A 12,902-nucleotide genomic window follows, 5' to 3' on the forward strand; every position below is an offset into this window, starting at 1 on the left:
TGCTTTTCCTGCCAAAAGTAACACAGTACTTTGGTAGATTTCATATAGCAAAGCAATATGCAGTGGTGTGCTGGTCAATTATCAGCAATAACTTAAGACTTCCAGTTGCATCCTGTTGAATACATTTAATCAAAAATATTATTTTTAGAGGATATAAAGCAAAACTATACTGAACTTTTTATACAGCAATTAAAAAATGATTCCTTCATTTAAAAATTAAGTACAGATTAGTGTGCAAGATCTCTGTACGTACACATGGAATCTGAATGCATCCATTGAGAATTCCAGAAGTTCCATGAGATGCAGTGTGGAAAAGGCCCTTCCAGGGCTTTGAGCCACCCCCGATTTAACCCTAGCCTAAGCACAGGACAGTTTACAATAGCCAATTAACCTATCAACCAGTATGTCTTTGGACTGTGGGAGGAAACCCACGCGGTCATGGGGAGAACGTACAAACTCCTTACAGGCAGCAGCAGGAATTGAACCTGAGACATTGGTACTCTAAAGCACTGTGCTAAATACTATGCTACCGTCTCCACGATGCATTGAATAAAAATCATTCCTTCTCTGCATGTGAGAATTTTACAGTGGGTTTAGATTGATTCTAATTAGTGCCAATTTTGACTGGATTGAGTAAAGCAAAACTATATTAGAAAACATAGAAAATAGGTGCAGGAATAGGCCATTCGGCCCTTCGAGCCTGCACCGCCATTTATTATGATCATGGCTGATCATCCAACTCAGAACCCCGCCCCAGCCTTCCCTCCATACCCCCTGACCCCCGTAGCCACAAGGGCCATATCTAACTCCCTCTTAAATATAGCCAATGAACTGGCCTCAACAGTTTCCTGTGGCAGAGAATTCCACAGATTCACCACTCTCTGTGTGAAGAAGTTTTTCCTAATCTCGGTCCTAAAAGGCTTCCCCTCTATCCTCAAACTGTGACCCCTCATTCTGGACTTCCCCAACATCGGGAACAATCTTCCTGCATCTAGCCTGTCCAATCCCTTTAGGATCTTATACGTTTCAATCAGATCCCCCCCTCAATCTTCTAAATTCCAACGAGTACAAGCCCAGTTCATCCAGTCTTTCCTCATATGAAAGTCCTGCCATCCCAGGAATCAATCTGGTGAACCTTCTTTGTACTCCCTCTATGGCAAGGATGTCTTTCCTCAGATTAGGGGACCAAAACTGCACACGATACTCCAGGTGTGGTCTCACCAAGGCCTTGTACAACTGCAGTAGTACCTCCCTGCTCCTGTACTCGAATCCTCTCGCTATAAATGCCAGCATACCATTCGCCTTTTTCACCGCCTGCTGTACCTGCATGCCCACTTTCAATGACTGGTGTATAATGACACCCAGATCTCGTTACACCTCCCCTTTTCCTAATCGGCCACCATTCAGATAATAATCTGTTTTCCTGTTCTTGCCACCAAAGTGGATAACCTCACATTTATCCACATGAAATTGCATCTGCCATGAATTTGCCCACTCACCCAACCTATCCAAGTCACCCTGCATCCTCTTAGCATCCTCCTCACAGCTAACACTGCCACCCAGCTTCGTGTCATCCGCAAACTTGGAGATGCTGCATTTAATTCCCTCATCCAAGTCATTAATATATATTGTAAACAACTGGGGTCCCAGCACTGAGCCTTGCGGTACCCCACTAGTCACCGCCTGCCATTCTGAAAAGGTCCCGTTTATTCCCACTCTTTGCTTCCTGTCTGCTAACCAATTCTCCACCCACACCAATACCTTACCCCCAATATCGTGTGCTTTAAGTTTACACACTAATCTCCTGTGTGGGACCTTGTCAAAAGCCTTTTGAAAATCCAAATATACCACATCCACTGGTTCTCCCCTATCCACTCTACTAGTTACATCCTCAAAAAATTCTATGAGATTCGTCAGACATGATTTTCCTTTCACAAATCCATGCTGACTTTGTCCGATCATTTCACCGCTTTCCAAATGTGCTGTTATCACATCCTTGATAACTGACTCCAGCAGTTTCCCCACCACCAACGTTAGGCTAACCGGTCTATAATTCCCCGGTTTCTCTCTCCCTCCTTTTTTAAAAAGTGGGGTTACATTAGCCACCCTCCAATCCTCAGGAACTAGTCCAGAATCTAACGAGTTTTGAAAAATTATCACTAATGCATCCACTATTTCTTGGGCTACTTCCTTAAGCACTCTAGGATGCAGACCATCTGGCCCTGGGGATTTATCTGCCTTCAATCCCTTCAATTTACCTAACACCACTTCCCTACTAACATGTATTCCTCTGGGTCACCCCCCCCCCGTCTTTCTTCCTGGACCTCCTGTCCCATGATCCTCTCGTATCCCCTTTTGCCTATCACCTGTCCAGCTCTCGGCTCTATCCCTCCCCCTCCTGTCTTCTCCTATCATTTTGCATCTCCCCCTCCCCCTCCAGCTTTCAAATCCCTTACTCACTCTTCCTTCAGTTAGTCCTGACGAAGGGTCTCGGCCTGAAACGTCGACTGCGCCTCTTCCTATAGATGCTGCTTGGCCTGCTGCGTTCACCAGCAACTTTGATGTGTGTTGCTTGTATTTCGCTCAGTTCCTCCATCTCACTGGACCCTCTGTCCCTTACTATTTCTGGAAGATTATTTATGTCCTCCTTAGTGAAGACAGAACCAAAGTAATTATTCAATTGGTCTGCCATGTCCTTGCTCCCCATAATCAATTCACCTGTTTCTGTCTGCAGGGGATCTACATTTGTCTTTACCAGTCTTTTCCTTTTTACATATCTATAAAAGCTTTTACACTCCGTTTTTATGTTCCCTGCCAGTTTTCTCTCATAATCTTTTTTCCCCTTCCTAATTAAGCCCTTTGTCCTCCTCTGCTGAACTCTGAATTTCTCCCAGTCCTCAGGTGAGCCACTTTCTCTGGCTAATTTGTATGCTACTTCTTTGGAATTGATACTATCCCTAATTTCTCTTGTCAGCCACGGGTGCACTACCTTCCTTGATTTATTCTTTTGCCAAACTGGGATGAACAATTGTTGTAGTTCATCCATGCAACCTTTAAATGCTTGCCGTTGCATATCCACCGTCAATCCTTTAAGTGTCATTTGCCAGTCTATCTTAGCTAATTCACGTCTCATACCTTCAAAGTTACCCCTCTTTAAGTTCAGAACCTTTGTTTCTGAATTAACTATGTCACTCTCCATCTTAATGAAGAATTCCACCATATTATGGTCACTCTTACCCAAGGGGCCTCTCACGACAAGATCGCTAATTAACCCTTCCTCATTGCTCAAAACCCAGTCCAGAATAGCCTGCTCTCTAGTTGGTTCCTCGACATGTTGGTTCAAAAAACCATCCCGCATACATTCCAAGAAATCCTCTTCCTCAGCACCTTTACCAATTTGGTTCACCCAATCTACATGTAGATTGAAGTCACCTATTATAACTGCTGTTCCTTTATTGCACACATTTCTAATTTCCTGTTTAATACCATCTCCGACCTCACTACTACTGTTAGGTGGCCTGTACACAACTCCCACCAGCGTCTTCTGCCCCTTAGTGTTACGCAGCTCTACCCATATCGGTTCCACATCTTCCCGGCTTATGTCCTTCCTTTCTATTGCGTTAATCTCTTCTTTAACCAGCAATGCCATTCCACCTCCCCTTCCTTCATGTCTATCCCTCCTGAATATTGAATATCCCTGAACGTTGAGCTCCCATCCCTGGTCACCCTGGAGCCATGTCTCTGTGATCCCAACTATATCATAATCATTAATAACAATAATAATAATAATATTGAACCTCTTTTTTTCAAAACAGCAATTTCAAACTGATTGCTTCCTTTAGAAAAGAAATCAAATACAGATTAGAGTACAAGACCTGGACTTCCTATCAGATCGCTGGCAGGTGGTAAAGATGGGCTCCCTCACATCTGCCCCTCTGACCTGTGTTACGTACCCCATAACTGGGTTGCCAAACCAGCAGAAATGGACCACTTAGTTGGAGTCTGGATTACTGGAACTAAGAAAGTTTTATTAAAGAAATAAGTAACACAGTACTCTAATCGTAAGGATATAAATGCAACAGGTTAGCAATGATAAAACATACGTACACAGAACTAGGGTAATAGGAATCAATCAAGCTCTATAGCAGTCTAGGGGTAAAATGATCAGTCTCAAGTGACGCAGAGTTCAGTTCAGCTTAGTACAGTTCGCAGTAATCGCTGTTGTGCCGTTGGAGAGAGAGAGAGAGAGAGAGAGGATGATATGCAAATTCTGATTCAAACAGACCATTGTTCTTCGCAGTTAGCTTTTCGGGCGAACCCTTTTATGTCTTCTGTGGTCACCGACTGTGACCCCTCCGTTCTGGATACGACCGTTCTTCTGCGGTGAACCCGGCACCCAGGCAAGGGCGGACACACACACACCAGGTTCCTGTCGATCGTACCTTTTCACCCTGTGCGTCTATGGTCAGTTCCCGTGACCAGACCTCCAAACTCCACCAACTTGTTGGGGCACACCACACTTCCAGGGTCTCGTTATCTCATGATCTCGTGGTGTCTGTCGTGCCTTAGCGAACCTGTTCCTTTTATCCCCCTGCTGGGGTATCGCCTGTCCATCAAACTTCAAACAGTTCAGGTTCAAAGCAACCGGTCTGTCAATACTCGTAACGGTGTCTCTTTTCGTTAATCTCTCTCCTCTCTCATTAACATTTTGAACGCTTCTCCCTTTGTCTCTCTTATCTCTCTCATCAGCATCAATCTTCTGATAACTTGGTTTTTTGTCACACCTGTAACACAGGAGTCTCCCAGGACTGTGTCCTGAGCCCCCTCCCCTACTCCCTATACACCCACAATTGTGTTGCTACACACAGCTCCAATCTGCTGATCAAATTTGCAGATGACATGACACTGATCAGACTTATTTCCAACTATGATGAGACAGCCTACAGAGGAAAAGTGAATGCCCTGACACAGTGGTGCCAAGAAAACAACCTCTCCCTCAATGTTGATAAAATGAAGGGGTTGATTGTGGATTACAAGAGGAACAGAGACAGATTAGCCCCTATTGACAGGAGTGGGTCTGTAGTTGAGCGGGTAAGTAGTTTCAAGTTCCTTGGTATACACATCGCTGAGGATTTCACCTAGACCGTACCTACTGGCTGGTGGTGAAAAAAAGCACAACAACACCTCTTTCACATCAGACAGCTGAAGAAGTTCAGCATGAGCCCTCAAATCCTCAGGACTTTCTACAGGGGCACCATCGAGAGCATCCTGATTGATTGTGTCACCGCCTGGTATGGGAACTCAATCACAGGACACTGCAGAGAGTGGTGCAGACAGCCCAGCATATCTGTGGATGTGAACTTTCCTCGATTCAGGACATTTACAGCAGCAGGTGCGTAAAAAGGGACCAGAGGATCATCAGGAATTCCAGCCACCCCAACCATAAACTGTTTCAGCTGCTACGTTTGGCAAACAGTACCACAGCATTAAGGCCAGGACCAACAGGCTCCTGGACAGCTTCATTCACCAGGCCATCAGATTGATTAATACACATTGATCTGATTGCATATCTGACTGTACATTGATCTGATTGTGCATCTGACTACACATACATGTATAAGAAACAATTAGTTTATACAATCTTAGTATTTGGGCAATATCCTCCCACATTTCTGCTCTTTATTGCTTGTACATTGCGATGTAGATGCAACAAAATGACTTATACTCCCTTGGACGCAAGTAATAAAATAAATACCGTATCAACTGCTGTTAGAAATGCAATAATGAAGGAAATATATTTCTTCAAAATATATTTTCCACTAGGTCTGACCAATACCTAGAGTTGGGTAATATGTTATTATTCACACCTCTCAGTGAAGAGAATACCAGGTATGTACATCTGTAAATGTTGTCTTTCTTGGCCCTTTAAATTGTATCTGGAGGTTCATCAATGACCCGTTTTAGTGAAATTATGCTGTGATGCGAAGGTTTTCCAATCTCAAATGTTCAGCCTTTTTGGTTTGAGTGTTTTCATTTGTGGCATAGTGATAGGTTTAACAATAACATAAGAGTGAGGAAGTGAAAGATCAAGATTCAAAGATTCTCAGTACATTTATTATCAATGTATGCTGCAAACAACGCTGAAATTTGTCTTCCCCACAGACAGTCATGAAACAAAGAAGAATCATGAAACGAACCTGTTCAATGAAAAACATCAAACATCAGCATGCAGAGGTGGGAATAGGTACCAATTTAGAGAAAAACAAATGAATGAAGATTAGAATAAAGGGAGTAGAGGAATAAAATAAGGGAACACAATATGAAACTTGGTCTAAAAGTGCAAGTTCAATGTACAAAGGATCAATTACATAGGAAACATTTTCATCAGTACCATTTGAAACCATAGAAACTAAGAGTAGAGCAATCAAATTCATGAGAAAAGCTCACTGGTTCAATGATCTATCTATCTTTGCATGATGAATTATTTAGATAGCTTCCTGTCTAATTTACCAGATGTCTCAAATCCACTGAGGAAATGATTTGTAAAAGACATTATCCATACGGTTGGATGATAGCCTTTCGAAGTGTATCACTTAGTTACTGAAACCCCGGTGCTGACGTATTGCATGTTGTACCAGGTAAGGAATAGCTCTGATGTTTCAATTTCCAGAGTAGAGGCAATGTAGAGGAGGGTTTAATAATCCTCAATGTACAAATTACAGGCATTCACACTGTTCAATGCAGAAATGCTTTAATACAGATAAAGAACATGCAACTGCTATATTTAGGTAATATCTTTGATTAATTGGGGGAGAAAATACATGATGTGCCTTAGAGTACATTAATATTCATTTTAAAGGACTGATCATTACCACAGCCAGCATAAACTTGTAAGAATTGATAATTATTTTAATTGATGCTAGCCTCATTATAATTTGATTCCCAAAGTCTAAGAGTAACACTTAAGATTATACACTTAATATACTGTACAAGCAAGTGAAATGGAACAAAAGATATCAAATTTTGTTCGTGAAAGATGGGAACTGTTTAAAGGAGTTCATCGAAGTTTGAGTAAGAAGCAAAGAAAATATAGGAGAAAAAAAGGAATATAAATGAGGATACCCAATCAGTACAGTATTTGAAAGCCAGCTGCTGGATTAAATTTACATTAATGTTTCACTGGCTTAGTGACAGGCAGGGGCAGAAATTGACCCATCTGAGAAACTATGCCTGGCTTGCTCGTTAGTACCATTTATAATGGAAATACATGCACATGAAAGCAATATGGCTTAAACTGTGATTTATGTTATTTCATTTATCTGTAACATGGGGATGGGTCCTTTTGGTTGCCTTGTATGTTCATTACAGCACTAATTGAAAATGGGCTTTTGCTAGAGCTTTGAAAGACTTTGAAAGTGACATTAAAGGTAGTTTCAATCACTTATATTCTTGAACAGATCAGCTGGCATTGCTAACAGCACAACCACTCTTAGCTGTCACTCCAGAACCTAATATGGCATTTTTGGTCCCTTTGAAAGATGTAGCATAATCAACGTTGATGGCATGAAAAGTCTAAGCCATTTGTTACCTACAGCCCTTAACTAGCAAGACCTAGACAGGAAGTGTTTGTGTGCCTGCTCAAAGACATACTTAATGACAATGGGGAAACTTCTTGTGAATATCTACTGGAATTAAAATGCGTAGGGTCAGATAAGGTGTTGCTGCGCAAAATTTTATTTTATTTTGAGATACAGGTCCTTCTGGCCCTTCGAGCTGTACCGCCCAGCATCCCACAGATTTAACCTTAGCCCAGTCACGGGACAATTTACAATGACCAATTAACCTACTTAAGTCTTTGGACTGTGGGAGGACTCCAGAGCACCGAGAGGAAACCCATGTGTACACGGAAGGAACATACAAACGTGCTTACAGAGGACGCTGGATTTGAGCTCCAAATGCCAACACTCTGAGATGTAATAGTGTCGGGCTAACTGCTACATTACTGTAGCATCCCAAGATGATGACATTCACCTACTGTATGAACTATTAATTTGTTATGGCCAAGCAATTCAAGGAAAATGTACTCATTTATAATCTTCGATCAATTAATGAAAATATGTACTGTTCACAAGTTGAATTATAGGTTCAATATTTCTTGAGCATTTCAGTATAAATACATTTTTACCAGTTTGAAAAGTTTATCTTCTTAACTACTCACTAATAGAAGTCAGACTAAACATTTCAAAGGCTATGGGATATCAAAGGCTTGCAATCTAGCCACCTCCTTCGCCCCATTTTGAAGTGAGGTTGGCAGTCCTCAGTGAAAGAGCACTAGTGCAAATGACATTCTGCTCGTGTGTTTTAACATGGTGTTTATGCAACAGCATGTAATCATAGCTTGTCTAGGACTGATCTCAACAGATATTATTCTTAAACATCTGACTAAAGTGATAACATCTGAGAGTGGATGAATAGTATATGTGTATGGCATAATTCCTTTGATAGCTCAATAACACTCACTATTTAATATTAGTGTCAATGGAAATAGACCATGTTTTTGAGCAAAACATGTTATATCCAAAGCAGCACAGGAACACGTTCTGATGGTCAGGTCCACAAAGCATAAACCTAACAACACCAAGAAATAATAATTTGCTTACCAAAGACAAAGATCGGATTCCATCCACTGGCAGGTGAAATCCCATTCCTATAGATTTTATAATTACCAGAATATTCAAAAGATTCTGTCTGTAAAACAAAATGTAGGCCATGTATAAACAAAGATTTTAAAAATCCAGGGTTTTCCATTGTGTATTTTAATACTTCAAAAAATGACCATTTCAGTTGACTTAATCCTTACTCAAAGTATGTTGGATTGATTTTTGGTGCTCCTTTCAAGAAAGTAGTTCTCTGATAATTTCAATGGTAAACCTGCCTTCCCCCCATCTGTCCAGATGAAATTGATCATAGGGAGGGATGTGAACAGTTCAGTGAGCACCTCTTTCTGATGTACAAACTGAAAACCAATGGAAGGCTCAAGAATCAGAGTGTAGAATTGGTAGGTGGGCACAGGTTCCAACAAGAGGGAGGTAAGAAGCACCAATAACAGGAATTGTGTATTTTTGTGCAAAGCCTGGCCGTGTCTACACAAAATACAGGACAGATATGTTCCAGTGAGATGGAAGACTAAAAGTGGCAAGGTAAAGGCACTTTGGTAATGGGAGAGGTTGTGAATTTAGTCAAGTAGAAAAAGGAAGTGTGTGTAAGATTTCAAAAATCAAAATTGAACAGGACTCTTCAGGAATATAAAGGAACCAGCAGGGGACATGAAGAGAATCTCAAGCCATTCTACACCGGCATCAAGAGTAACTTGGGAGTGAGTAGGACCACACAAGGATAAAGGAGGGAACATGTGGTTGGAAGCACAGGATATGACATGGGTTTTAAATGAGTACTTTGCCTTGGTATTCACCAAGGGGAAAGACATGGACAATAAACAGATCACTGCGAAGTATGCCAAGATGCCAGGGCATGTTTGGATAAAGAATAAGGTGTGGGTGAGTATCTTGAAAAAAGTTAATGTAGATGTTCCCAGAGCCTGATGGGTTTTTGAGAGATGAGATTGCTGGGTCTTGACCAAGATTTTTGTGTCCTTGCTAGCCATGAACAAGCTCCTGGAGGACTAGCAAGCTAATGTTGTTCCCCTGTTCAAGAAGGGCAAATAAGGATAATCTTATAAATAACAGACTGAGAAGTCTTACCAGTGGGAGGGAGCTATTGAAGTGGACTATTGGGGATATGATTTAGGAAAAGCACAACCTAATTAGGGACAAACAAAAGAAAACCTGCAGATGCTGGAAATCCAAGCAACACACACAAATGCTGGAGGAACTCAGCAGGCCAGGCAGCTTCTATGGAAAAAAGTACAGTCGACGCTTTGGGCTGAAACCCTTCGGCAGGATCTAATTAGGGACATTTAATGTTGTCTTGTGCAAGGCAGGTGGTGACTTACAAATTCTATTGCATTTCTTGAGGATGTGATGAAGGTGATTGATGAAGGTAGAGTGGCGGCTGCAGTTTTATGTGGCTTTTAGAAAGTCATTCTACATGGCCCCTTATGGTAGGCTCATCCAGAATATTAAAATTATGGGATCCATGGTGACTTGGCCTTTTGGATTCGAATGTCTTGCTCAGAGAAGACAGAGGGTAGTGGTCAATGAGTCTTATTCTGGCTGGAGGTCTGTGACAAGTTGTGTTGCACAGGGATCTCTGCTGTGACCTCTGCTGTTCTTGATATATAAGTGACTTGGATGGGTGGGTTAGTAAGTTTTCAGATGGCACAAAGATTGGTGGTGTTGTGGATACTGTAGAAGATTACCAAAGGATACAGGAGATATGGGTGGAAGAATGGTAGATGGAGTTTAACCCGGCCAGACATGAAATGTTACAGTTTGGGAGATCAAATGAAAACGGAAAGTACACAATTAATGGCAGGACCCCTAACAGTACAGTACTGATCTACAAAGGCATCTGGTTAGGTCACTCGTCTGAGTGCTACTGGTACCATGTAAACCAGTACTACCTGTCGCATGGTCGGGTGGTTGGCAACTAAACCGGCTCCCTAACCAGGCTTGCCTGGTGAGGAGGGTGGCTAGACACCCTGCAGGATGAAAAACAAGACCAGTTGAAGGGTGGATGAACCCTCTCGTAGGGTCAACGGCCATCTAGCAAACACGTGCCCTGAAGCGCGGAAAGGGCATCCCTTGCATCGAAGCTTGGTCTGGCCATTCACTGCAACAGAACTTCCCCCAGCCTTCTTGGACCCCACTGTGCCACTGGATCTGGAAGGAGATGTCGAGAGGGTGGGTCTGGACCTGTGCAACCCCCTGCTCACCTAAAATCCACTCATGCACATGCTGTTCCTTTCTGAGGAGTGGGGTATCCCCACTAACTGACTGAAAGGAACCATCATCTTCCTATGGGATGGATAGCCAGAGAGAGAGACAAAGGGGCAAGTTCAAGACAATGTTAAAATTTTATTTATTTATTTATTACACACAGAGTGGTGGGTGCCTGGAATGCACTGCCAGGGATGATGGTGAAGACAAATATAATCATAATGTTTACGATAGAGTCTCTTGGGTAGGTACATGAAGATACAGAAAATGGAGGTGTATGGAACACATGCTAGCTAAAGGGATTAGTTTAATCAGAAGTCATTAGCTTAATTAGTTTGTCACGAAGGGCTTGTTCCCATTCTGTGTATGATCATCATTTGGATAGAATAGCCATAGTGATGAGAAATAACTAATATTCTTTAAAATAATGATGAAATAATTAGTCATTGAAGTGCTAGAGTTGTTTTATTTTTGGTGGGCTGTATAGTGGGTACAGCTGGTGTAGCTTCTGCCTCATAGCTGCAGGTTCCTTTCCTGAACTGTGGTGCTGGCTTTGTGGGGTTTTGTCAAAACCACCAAACCACAGTGGGTAACAAATTGTGTTGATGAGAATGCTGCAATTGATGTAGATTTCATGGAGTCCAGTAATGCATTGATAAAGTCCCATGTATGCTATTTAGAGAGACTGTAGAGATCTAGGCAGAAAGCTGAGAAGCAGGACCTCCTGGGTAGTAATTTCTGGATTGCTACCTGTGACACACACTAGTGAGGTCAGAAACAGGATGATTTGGCAAATAAATGTGTGGCAGAGAAACTGGTGCAGGGAGCAGAGTTTCAGTTTCTTGGATCATTGGGAGATTGATTCCAACTTCTGGGAGAAGTATGACTTGTACTAAAGGGACAGGTTGCACCTGAACCCGAGGAGGACCAATTTTCTCATCGGAAGGTTTATTAGAGCTGTGGGGGGGGGGGGGTTAAACTAATTTGGTGGGGGGATGGGAACTAGAGTGAAGGGACTCAGGACAGGATAGATGGTTAAAAAAGCAAAGACAGCAAAGTCAGGAAGGGTAGATAGATGATAAGACAAAATTGCAGCCAGCAGGGCAAGTATCAGTGCATTAGGGTTGCAGAATCAGAAAGGGTAGGAAGTTCAGTACTCAATGTGTTCTATTTCAATGCACAGAGTATAAGAAACAAGATGGATGATCTTGTTAGACTTTTACAGATTGTCGGGTATATGTTGTGGCCACCACAGAATCATGGCTGAAGGATGGTTGTAGCCGAGAGCTGAATGTCCAAGGTCCATTGTATCGAAGGGATAGGAAGGTAGGCAGAGGGGGTGGTGTGGCTCTGCTCGTAAAGAATGGCATCACATCAGTAGAAGGTTGTAATATAGGATCAAAAGATGTTGAATCCTTGTGAGTTGAGTTAAGAAACTGCAAAGGCTAAAAGGACGGTGATGGCAGTTACATACAGGCCTCCCAACAGTAGCTGAGATGTCAACTACAGATTACAACAGGAAATAGAAAAGGCGTATCAAAGGACAATGTTATGATAGTCATGGGAGATTTTAACATACAGGTCGATTCGGAAAATCAGGTTGGTAATGGATCTCGAGAGAGTGAATTTGTTGAATGCCTACAGGATGGTGTTTTACAGCAGTTTGTCATTGAGCTTACTAGGGGATCAGCTATACTGGATTGGCTGTTATGTAATGAACCGGAGGGGATTTGGGAGTTTAAGGTAAAGGAACACTTAGGAGGCAGTGATCACAATATGATTGAATTCAAGTTGAAATTTGATAGGGAGAAAGTGAAGTCTGGCGAGCTGTATTTCAGTGCAATAAAGGAAATTAGTGGTATGAGAAGGGATTTGGTAAACTGGAAGGAGATGCTGCCAGGGATCATAGCAGAGTAGCAGTGGTTTGAGTTTCTGGGAAAAATGAGCAAGATGCAGGATAAATATATTTCACAAACAAAGAAATACTCAAATGGCAAAATAGTA

General features: G+C 42.1%; 1 protein-coding gene and 1 long non-coding RNA gene across 5 annotated transcripts in view; one reads left to right on the forward strand and one right to left on the reverse strand.

The window, feature by feature from the left end:
• Positions 1-12,902, forward strand: part of LOC134351538 (uncharacterized) — a 97,083-nt gene that overhangs the window by 41,228 nt on the left and 42,953 nt on the right. The gene's annotated exons all lie outside the window — the stretch shown is intronic.
• Positions 1-12,902, reverse strand: part of cped1 (cadherin-like and PC-esterase domain containing 1) — a 279,186-nt gene that overhangs the window by 29,803 nt on the left and 236,481 nt on the right. For both annotated transcript variants that reach the window (XM_063057813.1, XM_063057812.1), the window contains one exon: positions 8,661-8,748. In XM_063057813.1, the coding sequence (XP_062913883.1) occupies positions 8,661-8,748 (88 nt within the window). The remainder of the gene's footprint in view (positions 1-8,660; positions 8,749-12,902) is intronic.

Source organism: Mobula hypostoma, chromosome 9 (genome assembly GCF_963921235.1).
Source record: "Mobula hypostoma chromosome 9, sMobHyp1.1, whole genome shotgun sequence".
In the NCBI taxonomy this organism is placed as follows: Eukaryota; Metazoa; Chordata; class Chondrichthyes; order Myliobatiformes; family Myliobatidae; genus Mobula; species Mobula hypostoma.